The 19,911-nt window shown below is 50.1% G+C and overlaps 1 protein-coding gene across 1 annotated transcript; it reads left to right on the top strand.

The window, feature by feature from the left end:
• The first annotated feature begins 440 nt into the window (after window positions 1-440).
• On the top strand, window positions 441-4,188 carry KPNA2 (karyopherin subunit alpha 2). The gene is made up of 10 exons (XM_073579795.1): window positions 441-579; window positions 650-790; window positions 1,857-1,945; window positions 2,048-2,316; window positions 2,398-2,492; window positions 2,566-2,829; window positions 2,905-3,138; window positions 3,230-3,412; window positions 3,514-3,663; window positions 3,733-4,188. The coding sequence occupies exons 1-10, from the start codon at window positions 517-519 to the stop codon at window positions 3,823-3,825; spliced, it is 1,581 nt and encodes a 526-aa protein (XP_073435896.1). The 5' UTR covers window positions 441-516; the 3' UTR covers window positions 3,826-4,188.
• The last annotated feature ends 15,723 nt before the right edge of the window (window positions 4,189-19,911 follow it).

Raw genomic sequence — 19,911 nt, 5'->3', positions numbered from 1 at the left:
TGTCTTAAGTGGTGGCCCCAGTGGGTTGGGGGTCTCGTCTGTGCCCACTGTTGTGTTCAGTGGTGGTACCGGTGGGTTGGGGGTCTTGTCTGCTGGTGGTACCGGTGGGTTGGGGGTCTTGTCTGTGCTGGCAGTCCTGTTAGGTTTGTGGCCCCAATGCGTTGGGGGTTTTGTTTGTGCTGGTGGCCCCTGTTCAGTGGCGGCCTCGGTGGGTCGGTCGTCCTGTTCGGTGGGTCGGGGGTCTCACTTGTGCCGGCGGTCCTGTTCGGTGGCGGTATCGGTGGGTCGGAGGTCTTGTCTGTGCCTGCAGTTTTGTTCAGTGGCGGTATCGGTGGGTCAGGGGTCTCACTTGTGCTGGCGGTCATGTTCGGTGGGGGTGGGTCAGGGGTCTCACTTGTGCTGGCGGTCATCTTCGGTGGGGGTGGGTCAGGGGTCTCATTTGTGCCATCCTCATCCCACAGTCTCTCCTGACAGGTGCACTGTTTACTGATCCCGCTTTAACCCCGTGCTGTTGCCATGTCTAACAATGAGAACTTCGCCCGCCTGAACCGCTTCAAGAACAAGGGCAAGGACTCATCGGTGAGTGCACCCACCTGGGGTGGAGGGTGGGAGTTGTAGGGCTGGGCCCTGACCCTTCTGCCCTCCCTAGGAGATGCGGCGTCGCAGGGTGGAGGTGAACGTGGAGCTCCGCAAGGCCAAGAAGGACGACCAGCTGCTGAAGAGGAGGAACGTTAGCGCCTTCCCTGACGAGCCCACGTCCCCCCTGCAGGAAAAGAGCCAGAACGGGCAGGTGAGCGCCGGCTAGGGGCTGTAGTCGGCTGTGCCGGAGACAAATAACAGGTGTGAGGGGGCACATCTCTGGCCGCCATAATGCATCGGGTGCCTGAGAATAGTTCTGTGCTAACTGCATCATGTGAACACTGTCCTGGGAGGAGGTGTCTAAGGGATGGTGCTGGGGGTCTACTGCAGACCCCACACTGTCAGTTCTGCAAAGCTTGGTCATGGGTCCATAACGTGGTGCCGGACACGCCGCAGGTCTGTGACTACCATCCATAGTGCCAATCCATGCTGGTGGCAGTAGTTCTCTTCTGGGCTGGTGGTAGTGCCTGTCCATGCAGGGGGTGGTAGTTCTCTTCCGGGCTGGTGGTAGTGCCTGTCCATGCAGGGGGTGGTAGTTCTCTTCCGGGCTGGTGGTAGTGCCTGTCCATGCAGGGGGTGGTAGTTCTCTTCCGGGCTGGTGGTAGTGCCTGTCCATGCAGGGGGTGGTAGTTCTCTTCTGGGCTGGTGGTAGTGCCTGTCCTTGCAGGGGGTGGTAGTTCACTTCCAGGCTGGTGGTAGTGCCTGTCCATGCAGGGGGTGGTAGTTCACTTCCAGGCTGGTGGTAGTGCCTGTCCATGCAGGGGGTGGTAGTTCACTTCTGGGCTGGTGGTAGTGCCTGTCCATGCAGGGGGTGGTAGTTCACTTCTGGGCTGGTGGTAGTGCCTGTCCATGCAGGGGGTGGTAGTTCACTTCTGGGCTGGTGGTAGTGCCTGTCCATGCAGGGGGTGGTAGTTCACTTCTGGGCTGGTGGTAGTGCCTGTCCATGCAGGGGGTGGTAGTTCACTTCTGGGCTGGTGGTAGTGCCTGTCCATGCAGGGGGTGGTAGTTCACTTCTGGGCTGGTGGTAGTGCCTGTCCATGCAGGGGGTGGTAGTTCACTTCTGGGCTGGTGGTAGTGCCTGTCCATGCAGGGGGTGGTAGTTCACTTCTGGGCTGGTGGTAGTGCCTGTCCATGCAGGGGGTGGTAGTTCACTTCCGGGCTGGTGGTAGTGCCTGTCCTCACTGCTGCGCTCTGACTCGTTCTTGCCCACCTTCTAGAACTCTGCTCAGTGGACGGTGGAGGAGATCGTCCACCTGGTGTCTGGCCCGGGCATCGACCTCCAGCTGCAGGCCACGCAAGCTGCCAGGTGAGACTGACCCTTGAATAGGGGAACCTTTTGTCAGTCAAATGTAAGGAGCTGGCTCTGGAGGTGTCACCATTGAGCTTACTTTGTGCCCCGCATCCGCAGGAAGCTTCTGTCCAGGGAGCGGGAGCCTCCCATCGACCGCATCATCCAGGCTGGCCTGATCCCCACGCTGGTGTCTTTCCTGGGCCACGCTGACTGCAGCCCCATCCAGTTCGAGGCCTCGTGGGCGCTGACCAACATCGCGTCCGGTAACTCTGACCAGACCAAGGCGGTGGTGGATGGCGGGGCGGTGCCGGCCTTCATCTCCCTGCTGGCCTCCCCTCACCCGCACATCAGCGAGCAGGCTGTGTGGGCCCTGGGTAACATTGCAGGTGAGGCTCTACTGCTGCACCCTTGGAGGTGGCTGCTGCAGCGCCTCTACATTGGAAGTAATGCATTACACCCTCCTGCAGGTGACGGCTCAGCCTACAGAGACCTGGTGATTAAGCACGGTGCGGTGGAGCCTCTGTTGGCGCTGCTGGCAATCCCAGACCTGTCTTCTCTGCCGGTGAGCCAGGATCTCCGGACCTGTGGTAAGTCTTTGCGCCCCTTCTTCCACCTGACGCCCTCTTTGTCTCCAGACCGGGTATCTACGTAACGTCACCTGGACCCTGTCCAACCTGTGCCGGAACAAGAACCCCGCGCCTCCACTGGACGCTGTGCGGCTCATCCTGCCCACCCTGCTCCGACTGATGCACCACGATGACCGTGAGGTCCTGGCCGACACCTGCTGGGCTGTCTCCTACCTCACCGACGGGGCAAACGACCGCATCGACGTGGTGGTGCAGACGGGGCTGGTCCCCAGGGTGGTGCAGCTGCTGGGGTGCAACGAGCTGACCATAGTGGTGAGTACTGGTGGGTGGGATTTGGGCCTTCTGTGAGTTGTAGTTCCATGATATAATGTGCTGCCTCTTCTACAGACTCCCTGTCTCAGGACAGTGGGGAACATAGTGACTGGCACAGATGAGCAGACCCAGATAGTCCTGGAGGCGGGCGCCCTCGCGGTCTTCCCCGACCTCCTCACCCACCACAAGAACAACATCCAGAAAGAAGCTGCCTGGACCCTGTCCAACATTACGGCCGGGCGCCAGGACCAGATCCAAGAGGTGGTCAACCATGGGCTTGTCCCCTACCTGGTGGACGTCCTCAGGAAGGTGGGTCTGGCGTAACGCTGTGGGCGGCTGCTCTCCCTTGTCTGAGCCCAGGACCCTCTTACAGAAGTTTTGACTCTGACTCTTCCTTCAGGGTGACTTTAAGACGCAGAAGGAAGCGGTGTGGGCGATCACCAACTACACGAGTGGTGGTACCATGGAGCAGATCATCTACCTAGTTCAGTGCGGGGTGATGGAGCCTCTCAGCAGCCTCCTCTCCACCAAGGACAGTAAGACGGTGCTGGTTATCCTGGATGCTTTCACCAACATCTTCACGGTACGTGCTCCCCCTGCCCTGGTCCTTGGTGACTGCAGCCCCCCCAGGCTGGATCCATGTAACCCCCCCCCCCCCCTCCCCCCCCCCATCTTATTCTGCAGGCTGCGGAGAAGCTCGGGGAGACTGAGAAGCTGTGCCTCATGGTGGAGGAGTGCGGCGGCCTGGACCAGATTGAGGCCCTGCAGTCCCACGAGAACGAGCAGGTGTACCAGGCGTCCGCCGCGCTCATCGAGAAATACTTCTCCACAGAGGTGAGTGTGGGGGGGATCACCACGGGGGTCTGCATGGTGGATGGATTGTTAACCCTTCCTTCCCTGCAGGAGGGTGAGGAGGAAACTCTGGCCCCAGAAGCCACCAGCGACGGCTACAACTTCCAGGTCTCCACTGGCACGCACTCCACCTTCAACTTCTGAGCACTTAGTGGTCCCATCTGCATGTGATGGCGCCCTCCTCTGTACATACTGTGAATCTGTGTCTCTGTACATAGTTTTATATTTCTGTGCCCCGCCCTTATATTTGTTCTTCCTGCTGCCCCCCAATGCCTCCAGGGGGACGGTGACTGTGACCTGTGTTTTATCTCTCCCTTTTCTTTCTGCCCCTGAACTGTAGTATTTGGGCAGTTAAAGGTGATCTGTGCCTGATGGTGTTAAGGGGTAACTCCACTGACTGGGGTCCTGCCCCTCTCCCCCCTGGTCATCTCCTCCAGGGGCTCCACATTTAATTATAAGTTTACATTGTAAGATTAAAGGTGAAAAATAAAACATTTTGTAATTAAAGTCTTCCAGCTTGTATGATTGCACCAGCAGAATAGTGAGTGCAGCTTTGGGGTATAATACAGGATGTAACTCAGGATCAGTAATGTATGTACACAGTGACTGCACCAGCAGAACAGTGAGTGTAGCTCTGGAGTATAATACAGGATGTAACTCAGGATCAGTAATGTAATGTATGTACACAGTGACTGCACCAGCAGAATAGTGAGTGCAGCTCTGGAGGACAATTGCTGATCTGGAGTTACATGGTGTGTAGTTTCTACAGGAGCACTTTAGACTGAAAATCCACAACAAATAGCAGTAGCCGTGGGGGGTTCCTACGGTGCCCTAGACCCCTCGATCACAGCCGGAGGACTATATAGCCTAAAGACAGAAAGGGGAAAAGCTAAACTGCCCCAGAGCAGACCCCAAAGCAATAGGCAGTCCCCAACACATAATGACGGTGAAGCAAGATGAAAACACTAACACAGATAGAAAGATAGCTTGGGCCCCATCATTTGCTCAACCTAACTACAAAGGACATGATAGGAAAGCTGCTGTCTGCCATCCGCAAAAACCCTATCAAAATGAGCCAACCGACTGATAGGAAAAACAGGCCCTGAAGTCGCTAGGCTTCAAAAGACTATATCAGAACTCGGGTATATTCTGAAGACAGAGCAAAATATCAACAGAACAGAGACAAAAATGGAATTCAGCTCACCCCCGGCCGGGGATGGCAGAATTCCCATAAAACAAGGCAAAACAAAACTGAAGAGTACAAAGCAGAGCAGAAAAACTTAGCTTTGAGATTCAGGAATCAGACTGGTCTCCAAGAATCCAGCAGGAAAATCACCAGCCAGGAAGAAGGGCGTCGGCAGCCTTATATCCGGTCCTCAATTCCAGCCACCCAGTCATCATCTAGCTGCCCAGGTGTTTGGTAATCTGTCACACTACCTTCCTCCACTAGAGGAGGGAGTTCATCAGACCTCAATGGTGAAGGGGAAAAAAGAACTCACAACAATAATGGCCCCATACAATGCTCCATACAGTATAATGGCCCCATATAATACTCCATACAGTATAATGGCCCCATATAATACTCCATACAGTATTAAGGGCCCAATATAATGCTCCATCCTGTATAATGGGCCCCATATATTGTTTCATATTATATGAGCCCCATATAATGTTCCATACAGTACAATGGTCCCCATATAATGCTCCATACATAATATTTAGCCCCATATAATGCTCCATAAAGTATAATGAGCCTCATATAATGCTCCATACAGTACAATGGTCCCCATATAATAGTCCATACAGTATGAGCCACATATAATGCTCCTTACAGAATAATGGGCCCCATATAATGTTCCATATAGTATAATGAGCCCCATATAACGCTCCATACAGTATGAGCCCCATATATTGCTCTATACAGTATAATGAGCCCCATATATTGCTCCATACAGAATAATGGGCCCCATATAATGCTTCATACTGTATAATGAGCCCCATATATTGCTCTATACAGTATAATGAGCCCCATATATTGCTCCATACAGTATAATGGGCCCCATACAATTGTGGCCAAAAGTATTGACACCCCTGCAATTCTGTCAGATAATACTCAGTTTCTTCCTGAAAATGATTGCAAACACAAATTCTTTGGTATTATCTTCATTTAATTTGTCTTAAATGAAAAAAAAAAACAGAATGAAGCAAAAAGCAAAACATTGATCATTTCACACAAAACTCCAAAAATGGGTCAGACAAAAGTATTGGCACCCTCAGCCTAATACTTGGTTGCACAACCTTTAGCCAAAATATCTGCGACCAACCGCTTCCGGTAACCATCAATGAGTTTCTTACAATGCTCTGCTGGAATTTGACCATTCTTCCTTGGCAAACTGCTCCAGGTTCCTGATATTAGAAGGGTGCCTTCTCCAAACTGCCATTTTTAGATCTCTCCACAGGTGTTCTATGGGATTCAGGTCTGGACTCATTGCTGGCCACCTTAGAAGTCTCCAGTGCTTTCTCTCAAACCATTTTCTAGTGCTTTTTGAAGTGTGTTTTGGGTCATTGTCCTGCTGGAAGACCCATGACCTCTGAGGGAGATCCAGCTTTCTCACACTGGGCCCTACATTATGCTGCAAAATTTGTTGGTATTACAACAATGTGTCCAAAATATACAGAATGACACTTCAAGACAAGGCAGAAAACACACTATGATGGCCACAAAGTGAGCTCACCATAAAGAATGAACCAAACCATTAGATTAAAATTATTTTTATTAGAAAAATCAGTATACATTAAAAGGGCCACATACCCATAATTACAAAAATACCCCAAAAAAGGGGACTGCAGCATTATCTTATTGACGTATTGCACAGGTGTGATGGTGTGATATGTTATGTGGATATCATTTTTTGTATATTCCTATTTTTAACAATTCCAGTTATTTTCATAGTGTTTTTCTTATTACATTGTAAGTCTACAGCCTCACTGTATCTGTCTCTGGATGACCCCCTGTAGTGCATTAATCCCTAAGGCCCTTTGTTCTCCTCTGGGAGGCCTGGAAACCGCCCCCAACTTGTTTGACTACCCCTGGACAAGGAAGGGGGTGGGGGGGAAGAACAGCAGCTGGACAAGTCAGTTCCAGTGTGGACAGGATCGTGTACAGACAGCACTTCAGAGAGAGAAGGGCCCATTTTATCCTCTGGTGCTAGAGTTTTGGAATCTCGTTTCCCTGGACATTTTATCCTGATACTGGACTGCATTCTTATTCTGGACTATCTTATCCTTTGTGTGGTGGACTGAATATGGACCTTTTCGTATTTTTGCCTGAATAAAGGTCTTGGAATTGTTCACTCTTCGCTTGCTCTGTTGATTGTGTGATACCAGAGAAGGACCCTGTGACAACTGGTGGCAGCGGTGGGATCAACAGAGCGTCACCCAATGGAGAATCACCCACAGAGTGAGTACAGAAATTGGACTGTATGCAGTTTACAGGAGAGAGCCAGAGACCTGGGCCTGAACTACCAGGGACTGACTAAAGAGGCCTTAATCGATCTACTGGTGGGCGCTAGCCTGGCCACCTCCTCCCAGATGTCTGAAGGACGAGCACTGGAGACAGGGATCCCCATCTAGAAAAGCCAGTGGTTGGTGTGGTGTGAAGAAGAGATGGCGGTTCTGGGCCCCGGCGTCTCTCAGGAGTACAAGGAGGAGGCTGCCCGCCGGGCACAGCGGAGACAGGAAGCAATGGAGCTTGAAAAAGGGAGTAACGCAATGTGGAGTGTAACCCCAACAATCCGGGAGCCTGTACGGATTACCCGGACAGAGTTTAAGCCATTTGATGAGGCTTCTGGAGATGTGGAGGGGTTCTTCAAAGACTTTGAGCAGGAGTGTGCTGTGTTGGAGGTGCCCCACTCGAGCTGGATGCGTTTGTTAGTGGGGCTCCTGAACGGAAGCATGGCGGAGGCTTACTGAACCATTGATGCACTGCGGAATCGGGATTATAACATTGTAAAGCGGACTATCCTGGATTACCATGCTATCACCCCTGACTCATATAGGGCCAAGTTCCGAGACCTCACATGCACCACGGGGGGATCGTTTAGGATGTATGCACATAAGATGTCCGAGGCATGTCGGAGATGGCTGGAAGCAGAAAACGCCTTTACTGTGGAAGATGTTATACAGGCGTTCCTTATAGAACAGTTTCTTGCCAAGTGCCCTGCAGAGGTACGGGAATGGGTCTGGGAGCGCACGCCGTGTACCGTGGATAGAGCTGCAGCCCTGGCCGATGAAGCCCTTACTATCCGGCCGCAACGGAGGAGGCTTCTGGACAATGAACTACGGCCTGCTCCCGGGTCCCGTCCCCCTCCAATTATATCTGCCCTTCCACCTAGTCGCAAGCCGATGACAATCACGCCTCACAATCCTAGGCCCCAACAGTTCCGACCCCGACCTGGGGGTATCACAGAGAGGAGGTGTTATGGGTGTGGGCAACCTGGACATTTGCAGTCTGGCTGTCCCTCCAGGATTCGGAGGGAGCCCCACGCAGCCCCACCTCGTCCAGTGCATCTTGTACATTCCACCACACCTGAGGAAGAGCTACCACCACCCCCACCAGAGTGGACCACCGACCACGGCACCACAGATACCCCTCCTGGAGTATACGGACTCCGGCCTCTGTCCTTTAGCTACTCAGAGCAACGGCAACGCCACCTGCAGGATGTCTTTATTGATGGATACAAAGTGTCAGGATTTAGAGACACGGGGGCATTCTTGACTATCGCTGACCCCCGTGTGGTTCGACCCGAGGCAATTTACCAGGGTCCGGGAATTCCCATTGTCCTGGCAGGGGGGTTCCCGCAAATATATACAGCGAGCTTCTGTGCATTTGGATTATGGTTGTGTAGAAAAACTGTGTTGGATTGGAGATATGGGAGGACTTCCTGCAGATATCCTCCTTGGGAACGACATTGGGGAGTTACAGTGCCAATTTGTGGGAGCAGTCACCCGACTACAGGCCCTTCAAGCACTACGTCATCTGGACCCCACCGGGGAGCTACCACCACGAACCGCATCAGAGTCGGTAAGCAATACTTTCGCTGCTACTACATTGGGAGAGTCTTGGGACAGAGAGGAGTTTAGGAGAGAAATAGAGGGTGACACTACCTTAGCAGCCCTTAGGCGAAAGGCAGAAACTGGGCACATGGGAGATAATGGGGATGGCTTCACTTCGAGAAAACGGACTGTATTATTTTGTAACAAAGGGCAGTGACCAGGGCAACCCTGACGCAACGACCAGGCAACTCATTGTCCCTCAGAAGTACAGGGCACAGCTACTTCAACTGGCCCATGACATCCCCTTGGCTGGGCATCAAGGGAGAAAAAGGACTGAAAAGAGACTCACCCAAAGTTTTTACTGGCCGGGCGTCTCGCAGTCGGTAGCCCATTATTGCCGCACCTGCGATGTGTGCCAGCGAATGTGGCATCCAGGAGCTCGACATAAGGTACCCCTGCAATCCCTGCCCATAATTGAGGAACCATTTCAACGTGTAGCCGTCGACATCATAGGTCCTCTGGCCCACCCCAGCAGGTCGGAGAAAAAATATATCCTGACCGTGGTGGACTATGCCACTAGGTATCCTGAAGCTGTGGCCCTGTCCAGTATTACAGCAGTAAAGGTAGCCGAGGCCCTTGTTACCATCTTTACTCGGGTAGGGTTTCCTAGTGAAATATTGTCGGATCAAGGCACTCAGTTCATGTCAGATCTGGTCCACTCCCTATGGCATACCTGTGGTGTTCGAGCCATTCGCACCACCCCATACCACCCGCAGACCAACGGACTATGTGAATGCTTTAATGGAACCCTAAAAAATATGCTGAGGGCTTTTGTTGACGTTGGAAAAGACTGGGAAAAGTACCTGCCACATCTCCTCTTCGCCTATCGGGAGGTTCCCCAAGAGTCCACAGGGTTCTCTTCCTTCGAACTACTGTTTAGCCGGAAGGTCCGTGGGCCTCTCACTCTTCTGAAAGAACATTTGGAGGGAGACATCTCAGATACCGGAATGCCCATCGTTCCCTATGTTCTAGAGCTCAGAGACCGTCTCGCCCAGCTAGCTCCCTTCGCTAAAGAACATCAGCGAATGGCCCAGTCCAGACAAAAAACCTGGTATGACCGTAATGCCAGGAACCGGGAATTTACGGAAGGACAGCAAGTGCTCATGATTACTGCTTCCCCTGCCAACAAGCTTCAAGCAGTGTGGGAAGGCCCTTATCAGGTTGTCAAGAAAATTAATGACACTAACTATGTTATTGCCCTGGACTCTAGTGGTCGACGACAGAAAACCGTCCACATTAACATGCTGAAAGACTACCACGACCGATCTCTGCCTGTTCTAGCTGTCTGCCACCCCCCTAGTGATACCGCCGATGACGAGTATCTCCCAGATCTCCTCCAGGTTGCCCAAGCGGGAGGATCACTGGAACAAGTGCCCCTGGGCTCCCATTTATCGGATATACAAAAGGCCGATATTGTCGCCGTACTTAGGCTGAGGGCTGCTGCTTTCTCCTCAAAGTCGGGGAAGACTACTCTCACCAGCCACCATGTGGAAACCCCCGGACAACGCCCCATCCAGCAGGCTGCCTACCGGGTTCCAGAGGCTGTTCAAGGCATGATAAAGAACGAACTGGAGGAGATGAAACAACTGGGAGTTATTCAGCCATCTCACAGTTCTTGGGCCTCTCCTGTCGTCCTGGTCCCCAAGAAGGATGGTACAACACGATTCTGCGCTGATTACAGACGACTAAATGATGCTACCAAGAGTGATGCTTATCCCATGCCCAGGATTGATGATCTATTGGATCGTCTGGCCAGTGCCCAATTTGTGACCACGTTAGACTTGAGCAAGGGGTACTGGCAGATACCCCTAACGGAGGACGCTCGGGAGCGCTCAGCCTTCATTACTCCATTTGGGCTTTATGAGTTCCTGGGAATGCCCTTTGGGATGAAAACTGCCCCCGCTACTTTCCAGAGACTGGTGGATCAACTGTTACAACAATGTCAGGACTTTGCCTGTGCTTACTTAGACGACATCACCATTTTTAGCACAACCTGGGAGGAACATCTTAAACACTTGGGCATAGTGCTGGACTGTATCCTTACTGCAGGACTGACCATTCGCCCTGATAAGTGCCAAATAGGGATGGCTGAGGTGCAGTACCTCAGGCAAAGAGTAGGGGGTGGGACACTAAGGCCTGAGCCTGCCAAGGTGGAAGCCATTAGCAACTGGTGTAGACCCCAGACTAAAAAGCAGGTACTTGCATTTTTAGGAACTGCTGGTTACTATCGCAAATTTGTTTCTAACTTCAGCACCTTGGCCAAGCCCCTAACCGACCTGACCAGCAAGAACATGCCTAGGAATGTGACGTGGACGACGGCATGCGAGGATGCCTTTTCAGCGTTAAAGACTGCCCTCGTCACTGCTCCTGTCTTGGCTGCCCCGGATTATAAATGCAGGTTCCTCGTGCAGGCAGATGCATCCACCTTTGGGATTGGGGCAGTACTTAGCCAAGTGAACGCCTCCGGAGAAGAACATCCTGTTGCTTTTGCCAGTCGGAAACTACTGGATCGGGAAGTTGCCTATGCCACTATTGAAAAGGAGTGCCTTGCCATCGTATGGGCGCTAAAAAAATTGCAGCCCTACTTGTACGGCAGAGACTTTACAATTGTTACAGATCACAACCCCCTCACATGGCTGAATCGCGTATCAGGGGACAATGGAAGATTGCTGCGGTGGAGCTTGTCCTTACAACCCTACAGCTTCTCCATCCAATACAAGCGGGGAAGCCAACACCAGAACGCAGATGGACTGTCTCGACAAGAAGAACCATAGGCTCCCCAGGCCGACCTACCCCTGCCACTGTACAAGGAACTATAAATAACTGAGCAATGTGGACTAAAGTGAGCAGGCCAGAGGTCTGTGTAGACTTCATGGCGTGCTCCCTTATTATGGGGGGGAGAGGTTGTGATGGTGTGATATGTTATGTGGATATCATTTTTTGTATATTCCTATTTTTAACAATTCCAGTTATTTTCATAGTGTTTTTCTTATTACATTGTAAGTCTACAGCCTCACTGTATCTGTCTCTTGATGACCCCCTGTAGTGCATTAATCCCTAAGGCCCTTTGTTCTCCTCTGGGAGGCCTGGAAACCGCCCCCAACTTGTTTGACTACCCCTGGACAAGGAAGGGGGTGGGGGGAAGAACAGCAGCTGGACAAGTCAGTTCCGGTGTGGACAGGATCGTGTACAGACAGCACTTCAGAGAGAGAAGGGCCCATTTTATCCTCTGGTGCTAGAGTTTTGGAATCTCGTTTCCCTGGACATTTTATCCTGATACTGGACTGCATTCTTATTCTGGACTATCTTATCCTTTGTGTGGTGGACTGAATATGGACCTTTTCGTATTTTTGCCTGAATAAAGGTCTTGGAATTGTTCACTCTTCGCTTGCTCTGTTGATTGTGTGATACCAGAGAAGGACCCTGTGACAACAGGTAAGAAAGATTAATATCCTAACAGTATGTCCCCTATCAATCTATAGCATAACAACATACATCCATATGTAAGGTAAAGAAATTTTTTTAGTAGTGCATAATTAGCATCTATTAGAAATAATGTCAATTAGCTTAGACAGCGGACTATCTCTAAAGAATCACCATACATCATTACCACATATGATCTCTAATGACTCCTTCCTTAAGGCTTCATAAAACAAGGTACATGACTTCATATATTGAATCAGCATTAATCTCATAAGTCTCTCCCAACACCGAAAAACCTGTTTATACCTTATACACCAGTATAGAATATAACTATTTTATCTGATTATTAAATAATGCCCACAATGGGGAATTTAAAAAGGATTTAATCAGTGCTAGGTGAAGCATATAACATCAGCCCCTGCACTCCACTATGCAATATACGAGTGGAGCGACTACTGCATTCATAGTATCCCAATAAGGAACTTTAGGTAAATAGAGACATAGTATAGCATTAGCCCCTGCACTCCACTATACAATGTACAGGTGGAGCAACCAGTGTATTCACAACATCCCCAATAAGGACCTTCAAGTAGATAAAGACATTAATAATACCTTATAATGTGCTTATACAGTCCAGCCGCTGTCCCCTGCGCCCCGACGCGCGTTTCACCACCGGAAGACGCAACAGGGTGAAACGCGTTGATGCCTTTGCCCAAAAAGCTTTACTTTTGTCTCATCTGACCAGAGAACATTCTTCCAAAATGTTTTAGGCTTTTTCAGGTAAGTTTTGGCAAACTCCAGCCTGGCTTTTTTATGTCTCGGGGTAAGAAGTGGGGTCTTCCTGGGTCTCCTACCATACAGTCCCTTTTCATTCAGACGCCGACGGATAGTACGGGTTGACACTGTTGTACCCTCGGACTGCAGGGCAGCTTGAACTTGTTTGGATGTTAGGGTACCGTTACACCTAGCGACTCACCAGCGATCCCGACCAGCGATATGACGCGGTCAGGATCGCTGGTGAATTGCTAGGTGGTCGCTAGTGAGCTGCCACTCAGGCAGATCTCATCAGCGACATCGCTGGGGACGGGGATCGCTACTTACCTGTCAGACGCGGCGATCCTGCGTCCTCCTGCCCGGCTCCACGTGTCGCTCGTCGTCACAGCAGGAAGCGCAGCAGGAAGTGACCGACGAGAAATGATCCAGGAGCTTCTTGCGCGATCAGCGATAACCAGCGGGGGAGCCGGTCGGAGGTAAGTATCAGACACAGCGATATCGCTAGCAATATCGCTGCAACGTCACAAAATCGGTGACTTTGCAGCGATATTGCTAGCGATATCGCAGTGTGTAACGGGGGCTTTAGTCGAGGTTAGTCGAAGTTCTTTATCCAACATCCGCACAATCTTGCGCTGAAATCTCTTGTCAATTTTTCTTTTCCGTCCACATCTAGGGAGGTTAGCCACAGTGCCATGGGCTTTAAACTTCTTGATGACACTGTGCACGGTAGACACAGGAACATTCAGGTCTTTGGAGATGGACTTGTAGTCTTGAGATTGCTCATGCTTCCTCACAATTTGGTTTCTCAAGTCCTCAGACAGTTCTTTGGTCTTCTTTCTTTTCTCCATGCTCAATGTGGTACACACAAGGACACAGGACAGAGGTTGAGTCAACTTTAATCCATGTCAACTGGCTGCAAGTGTGATTTAGTTATTGCCAACACCTGTTAGGTGCCACAGGTAAGTTACAGGTGCTGTTAATTACACAAATTAGAGAAGCATCACATGATTTTTCGAACAGTGCCAATACTTTTGTCCACCCTCTTTTTTATGTTTGGTGTGGAATTATATCCAATTTGGCTTTAGGACAATTCTTTTTGTGTTTTTTCATTTAAGACAAATTAAATGAAGATAATAATACCAAAGAATTTGTGTTTGCAATCATTTTCAGAAAGAAACTGAGTATTATCTGACAGAATTGCAGGGGTGTCAATACTTTTGGCCACAACTGTATAATGTTCCATACAGAATAATGGGCCCCATAGAATGCTCCATACAGTATAATGGGCCCCATAGAAGGCTCCATACAGTATAATGGGCCCCATAGAAGGCTCCATACAGTATAATGGGCCCCCTATAATGCTCCACACATTATAATGGGCCCCATATAATGCTCCATACAGTATAATGAGCCCCATATAATGCTCCATACAGTATAATGAGCCTCATAAATTGCTCTATACAGTATAATGAGCCCCATATATTGCTCTATACAGTATAATGAGCCCCATATATTGCTCCATACGGAATAATGGGCCCCATATAATGCTCCATACAGTGTATTGAGCCTCATATAATGCTCCATACTGTATAATGGGTCCCATATAATGCTCCATACAGTATAATGGGCCCCATATAATGCTCCATACGGAATACTGGGCCCCATATAATAATAATAATTAATAATAATAATAATCTTTATTTATATAGCGCCAACATATTCCGCAGCGCTTTACAGTTGAACAGTTTCAAACACAACAGTCATAAGTAACAACGTTAACAATACAATAATTAAAGCGAAATAAGACGACCCTGCTCGTGGAGCTTACAATCTACAATGAGGTGGGGGAGATACAAAGCACAGGTTTGTATTTGCAATTATGTATTTACAATGACGGTCCAGCCATCTTCAGGGGGTGGGGGTTAGATGGAGATAGTGAATGGGCTACACAAACATGACTTTGATTACTGAATGTGATAGGCAGCTCTGAACAAATGTGTTTTGAGCGAGCGCCTAAAACTATGCAAATTGTGGATGGTCCTAATATCTTGGGGTAGAGCATTCCAGAGGATTGGCGCAGCACGGAGAAGTCTTGGAATCAGGAGTGGGAGGTACGGATTAGGGCAGAGGTTAGTCGAAAGTCATTTGCAGAGCGCAGCGGTCGGTTAGGCCGATAGACAGAAATGAGGGAGGAGATGTAAGGGGTCGCCGCACTGTGGAGAGCTTTGTGGGTGAGAACAAGTACTTTGAATTGTACCCTGTAATGAATTGGCAGCCAGTGTAATGACTGGCGAAGAGCGGACGCGTCTGAGTAACGATTAGCCAGATGGACAACCCTGGCTGCTGCATTAAGGATAGACTGGAGAGGGGAGAGTCGAGTGAGAGGGAGGCCAATTAATAGAGCATTACAGTAGTCCAGGCGGGAGTGGATCAGGGCGACAGTGAGAGTTTTTGTTGTTTCCATGGTGAGAAAAGGGCGGATTCTAGAGATGTTCTTTAGGTGTAAGCGGCATGAGCGGGCAAGAGATTGTATATGGGAGGTGAAGGAGAGATCGGAGTCGAACATAACACCCAGACAGCGCGCCTGCTGTTGGGGTGTTATTATGGTGCCACCCACAGAGAGGGAAATGTCAGATTTAGGGAGGTTAGTACATGGTGGGAGCAGAAGAAGTTCAGTTTTGAAGAGGTTGAGTTTCAGATAGAGAGCAGACATGATGTTGGAGACTGCAGACAGACAGTCAGTGGCGTTCTGTAGTACAGCGGGGGTAAGGTCAGGGGATGATGTGTACAGTTGTGTGTCATCAGCATAAAGATGGTACTGAAAGCCAAATCTGCTGATGGTCTGTCCAATTGGGGCCGTATAGAGAGAGAAGAGAAGGGGGCCAAGGACTGAGCCCTGAGGTACCCCAACAGTGAGAGGAAGAGGAGATGAAGTGGAGCCAGAAAACAGAACACTGAAGGAGCGGTCGGAAAGATAGGAGGAGAACCAGGAAAGAGCAGTGTCCTTAATGCCTAGTGACTGGAGCCTAGAGAGTAGGAGAGGATGGTCAACAGTGTCGAAAGCTGCAGAAAGGTCGAGAAGAATGAGCAGAGAGTGGTCACCATTACGTTTTGCTGTCAGAAGGTCATTGGTCACTTTGATGAGTGCAGTTTCTGTCGAATGTAGGGGGCGGAAACCGGACTGTGAAGGGTCTAGGAGGGAGTGAGTGGAGAGGTAACGGGTAAGGCGTGAGTATATCAGGCGCTCCAAGAGTTTAGAGATGAAGGGGAGATTGGAGACTGGTCTGTAGTTGTTTGTGCAGGATGGGTCGAGGGTGGGTTTCTTTAGTAATGGAGTAATGATAGAGTGTTTGAAGGAGGAGGGGAAAATGCCAGAGGAGAGGGAGAGATTAAAGATTGTAGTTAGGTGAGTTGTGACGACTGGGGAGAGAGACTGGAGGAGATGTGAGGGAATGGGGTCGGTTGTGCATGTAGTCGGATGAGAAGAGGAGAGGAGCCTGGAGACTTCTTCTTCTGTGATGGGAGCAAATGTGGAGAGTGAGCCAGGGGAAATGCAGGGAGGGATGGGAGTCACTGAACTTGGTGATTGGGAGCGGATTTCCTGACGGATATTGTCTATTTTCTCTATAAAGTGGGAGGCCAGGTCATCAGCGCAAATGTCTGTGATAGGGGCTTGTGCTTTTGGCCTGAGGAGGGAGTGAAAGGTGTCAAAAAGTTTCTTGGGGTTGTTGGCTAGTGAGGAGATCAGGGTGGTGAAGTAGGTCTGTTTGGCGAGGTGAAGGGCAGAGTTATATGTCCTTAACATAAATTTGAAGTGTATGAAGTCTTCTGGTGTGCGTGTTTTCCTCCATAAGCGTTCAGCACACCTAGAGCATCGCTGGAGAAATCGGGTTTGCGATGTGAGCCAGGGCTGTTTCACTCTGTGTTTGGAGGTTCTGAGGGTGAGGGGAGCTACTTGGTCAAGGGTGCTTCTAAGAGTGTCATTGAAGTGATGTACAGCTAGATCAGGACAGGACAAAGAAGAGATTTGGGTCAATGATGAGTGTAGGGAGTCTGAAAGTGTATGAGGGTTAATGGCTTGTAGATTTCTGACTGAATGGTAGGTAGGAGGGTGCTGGGGTGAGCGAGGATTTGTGAGTGTAAAGGAGAGAATGTTGTGGTCAGAGAGGGGAAGCGGTGAGTTATCTAGGTAGGAGATTGAGCAGAGCCGGGCGAAAACCAGGTCCAGGGTGTTACCGTATTTGTGTGTTTCAGAGGTTGAGAGCTGAGAGAGGCCTAGAGAAGTGGTTAGTGATAGAAGCTTGGATGCAGATGTGGAAGTGGGGCTGTTAATGGGGATGTTGAAGTCTCCCAGGATAAGGGTTGGTAGTTCTGAGGGCATGAAGTGCGGCAGCCAGGCAGAGAAATGGTCCAGGAAGTGGGTGGGTGAGCCTGGGGGCCGGTATATGACCGCTACTCTGAGGGAGAGGGGACGAAAGAGCCTGATGGTGTGGACTTCAAAAGAAGGGAATGAGAGTGATGGAGCTGGGGGGATGACCTGGAAAGTGCATTGTGGGGACAGGAGTATGCCGACTCCACCACCAGGTCTGTTTGTCGGTCTCGGGGAATGGGAGAATTGTAAGCCACCATGGGAAATGGCAGCAGGAGAGACAGTGTCAGAATCCTGAATCCAGGTTTCCGTGAGGGCCAGCAGATTCAGAGAGTTTTTCAGAAAGTAATTGTGTAGGAAAGGAAGCTTGTTGCATGCAGACCGTGGATTCCAAAGGGCACAATTGAAAGAAGGAGATGAAGGAGTGCAAATGATATTAGTAAGATTATTAAGGTTTCGATGTGAGGTAGGGTAGGGGTTGAGGTTGGGGGATGGTGGACCGGGGTTGGGGGAGATGTCCCCTGAAATCAGTAGGAGCAGGAAGATAAAGAGCAAGTAGTTTTTGGAATTGTATGAAGATTTTTTGTGCAGTGTGTTAGGGCAAGATGGGCTGAGGTTGTTTAAGAAGGTGAGAAGTGCATGGGAGCTGTACATGGGAGAAGGAAAGAGAGAGGAGCTGATGTGTATGAGTCGTGATGGAGGGGGGATTGGTCGGTGAAAGTGGATTGCAAGAGAACATAGGAGGATAGGAATAAAGCACATGGATAAATGGGACAGCAGAGTGTGGGTTACCTGACTCCAGCCCTGACTAACTGCCATGTAGTAACTGCTGTATCCCGACGCTTATCTTCGTGACGCTTTCCTTCTGTGATGCGTGCACCCCAATATGCTCCATACAGTACAATGAGCCCCATATATTGCTCCATACAGTATAATAAGCCCCATATAATGGTCCATACAGTACAATGGTCCCCATATAATGCTCCATACAGTTTAATGAGCCCCATATAATTCTCCATACAGTATAATGGGCCTCATATAATGCTCCATACAGTATAATGAGCCCCATATATTGCTCTATACTGTATAATGGACCCCATATAATGCTCCATATTGTATAATGGGCCCCATATATTGCTCCATACAGTACAATGGTCCCCATATAATGCTCCATACAGTACAATGGTCCCCATATAATGTTCCATACTGTATAATGGGCCCCATATATTGCTCCATTCAGTACAATGGTTCCCATATAATGCTCCATACTGTATAATGGGCCCCTTATAATACTCACCTCACCTATTCTCCGCAGCTCTGGTCTCTTCAGTCTTCGGACTGTTTGCATTCCTCAATTATAGAAACCTTCGGGACACAGATCTGATGCTGCCAGTAAAGATGAATAGAGTGAGATTTTATTCACAGCCGACATATGTGCATAACAGAAAATTCCAATCTGTGCAGTGGTCGGCACAGGGGGGCGCTGTAGTGACGTCATGGCTCCCTATGCCCTGAGACGTCACAGAGTCAGAAGATGCTGAAGACTCTGGAGCTGTGGGTAAGGGAGAGAGGTGAGTATTTGAGGGGGGCATCGCTGGCACCAGGCTCCCCCGACTCACGGGCCCCATAGGGTGCCGTTTTCTCTAACTGCGAGTGCCCCATCCCTGTTCAGTGCCCAGGGTGCGCCGGATGGTGACGCTGGCTCTAGTCATCGCGGTAGGTCAGATAATAAACCCTGCAGGCGCCCACCCCTGCCTGCCCTTTTATAGGGCCTGTGCCCTTAAAAATGGCATTATATTTTTCCCTTGTTTCTTTCGGACCCAATGAGCATTTTAAGGGTAGCCCACCAGGCCAGTCTGATCGTGTCCACCCCTGCCCTAAAAGCCACATTACTGGATACAAGGCACTGTAGAAAATCACTGTGATCTGAGCAGAGTCGTCATTACAGCACTGAGATCACAGTGATTACGGATCAGAGCTGGTCCAGGTCCTGGCACCAGGTCATGATCTCTGCTCCTGGTATCCCCCGCTCTCCTTCATATCCCCCATGCTCTGCTCAGTATCTTCCCACAATCCTCTGTATCCCCCCACACTCCTTTGTATCCTCTCTCTTCCGTGCCCCTCGATCCCCTCAGTATCTCCCCTGTTTTCCTTCGCATCCTCTGTATCACTCCTGCTCTCCTTCATATCCCCTCCTCTATATTCCCCCCTCCTCCGTTTTCCCCCTCTCCTCCATTTCCTCACTCTCCTTCATATCCTTTCACTCTCCTGTTTCTCCCCCTACTCTCCTCCGTATTCCCACCACTTCTCCGTACCCTTCTCTCCTCCGTATCCCACCCTCTCCTCAGTATCCTCTCTCCCCCATATTCCCCTCTCTCCTCTGTATCCTTTCACTCTCCTCCATATCTCCCCCTGCTATCCTCCGTATTCCCACCCACTCTCCTCTGCATCTCCCTCTCCTCCATATCCACCTGCTCTCCTCCATAACCCCCCACTCTTCTGCATATCCCCCTCTTTTCTGTATTCCCCTGCTTTACTCTGTATCCTCC

The sequence above is a fragment of the Dendrobates tinctorius genome, unplaced genomic scaffold (assembly GCF_039654945.1).
Source record: "Dendrobates tinctorius isolate UK_male_01 unplaced genomic scaffold, ASM3965494v1 ptg000063l, whole genome shotgun sequence".
Lineage (NCBI taxonomy): Eukaryota > Metazoa > Chordata > Amphibia > Anura > Dendrobatidae > Dendrobates > Dendrobates tinctorius.
This window is presented reverse-complemented; position numbering and strand designations above follow the sequence as displayed.

Coding starts and splice junctions, on each gene's coding strand:
- KPNA2 (XM_073579795.1), top strand. CDS start 517: ATGTCTAACAATGAGAACTTCGCCCGCCTGAACCGCTTCAAGAACAAG. Junction 580..649: donor ACAAGGGCAAGGACTCATCG/GTGAGTGCACCC, acceptor TGCCCTCCCTAG/GAGATGCGGCGTCGCAGGGT. Junction 2,830..2,904: donor GCAACGAGCTGACCATAGTG/GTGAGTACTGGT, acceptor CCTCTTCTACAG/ACTCCCTGTCTCAGGACAGT.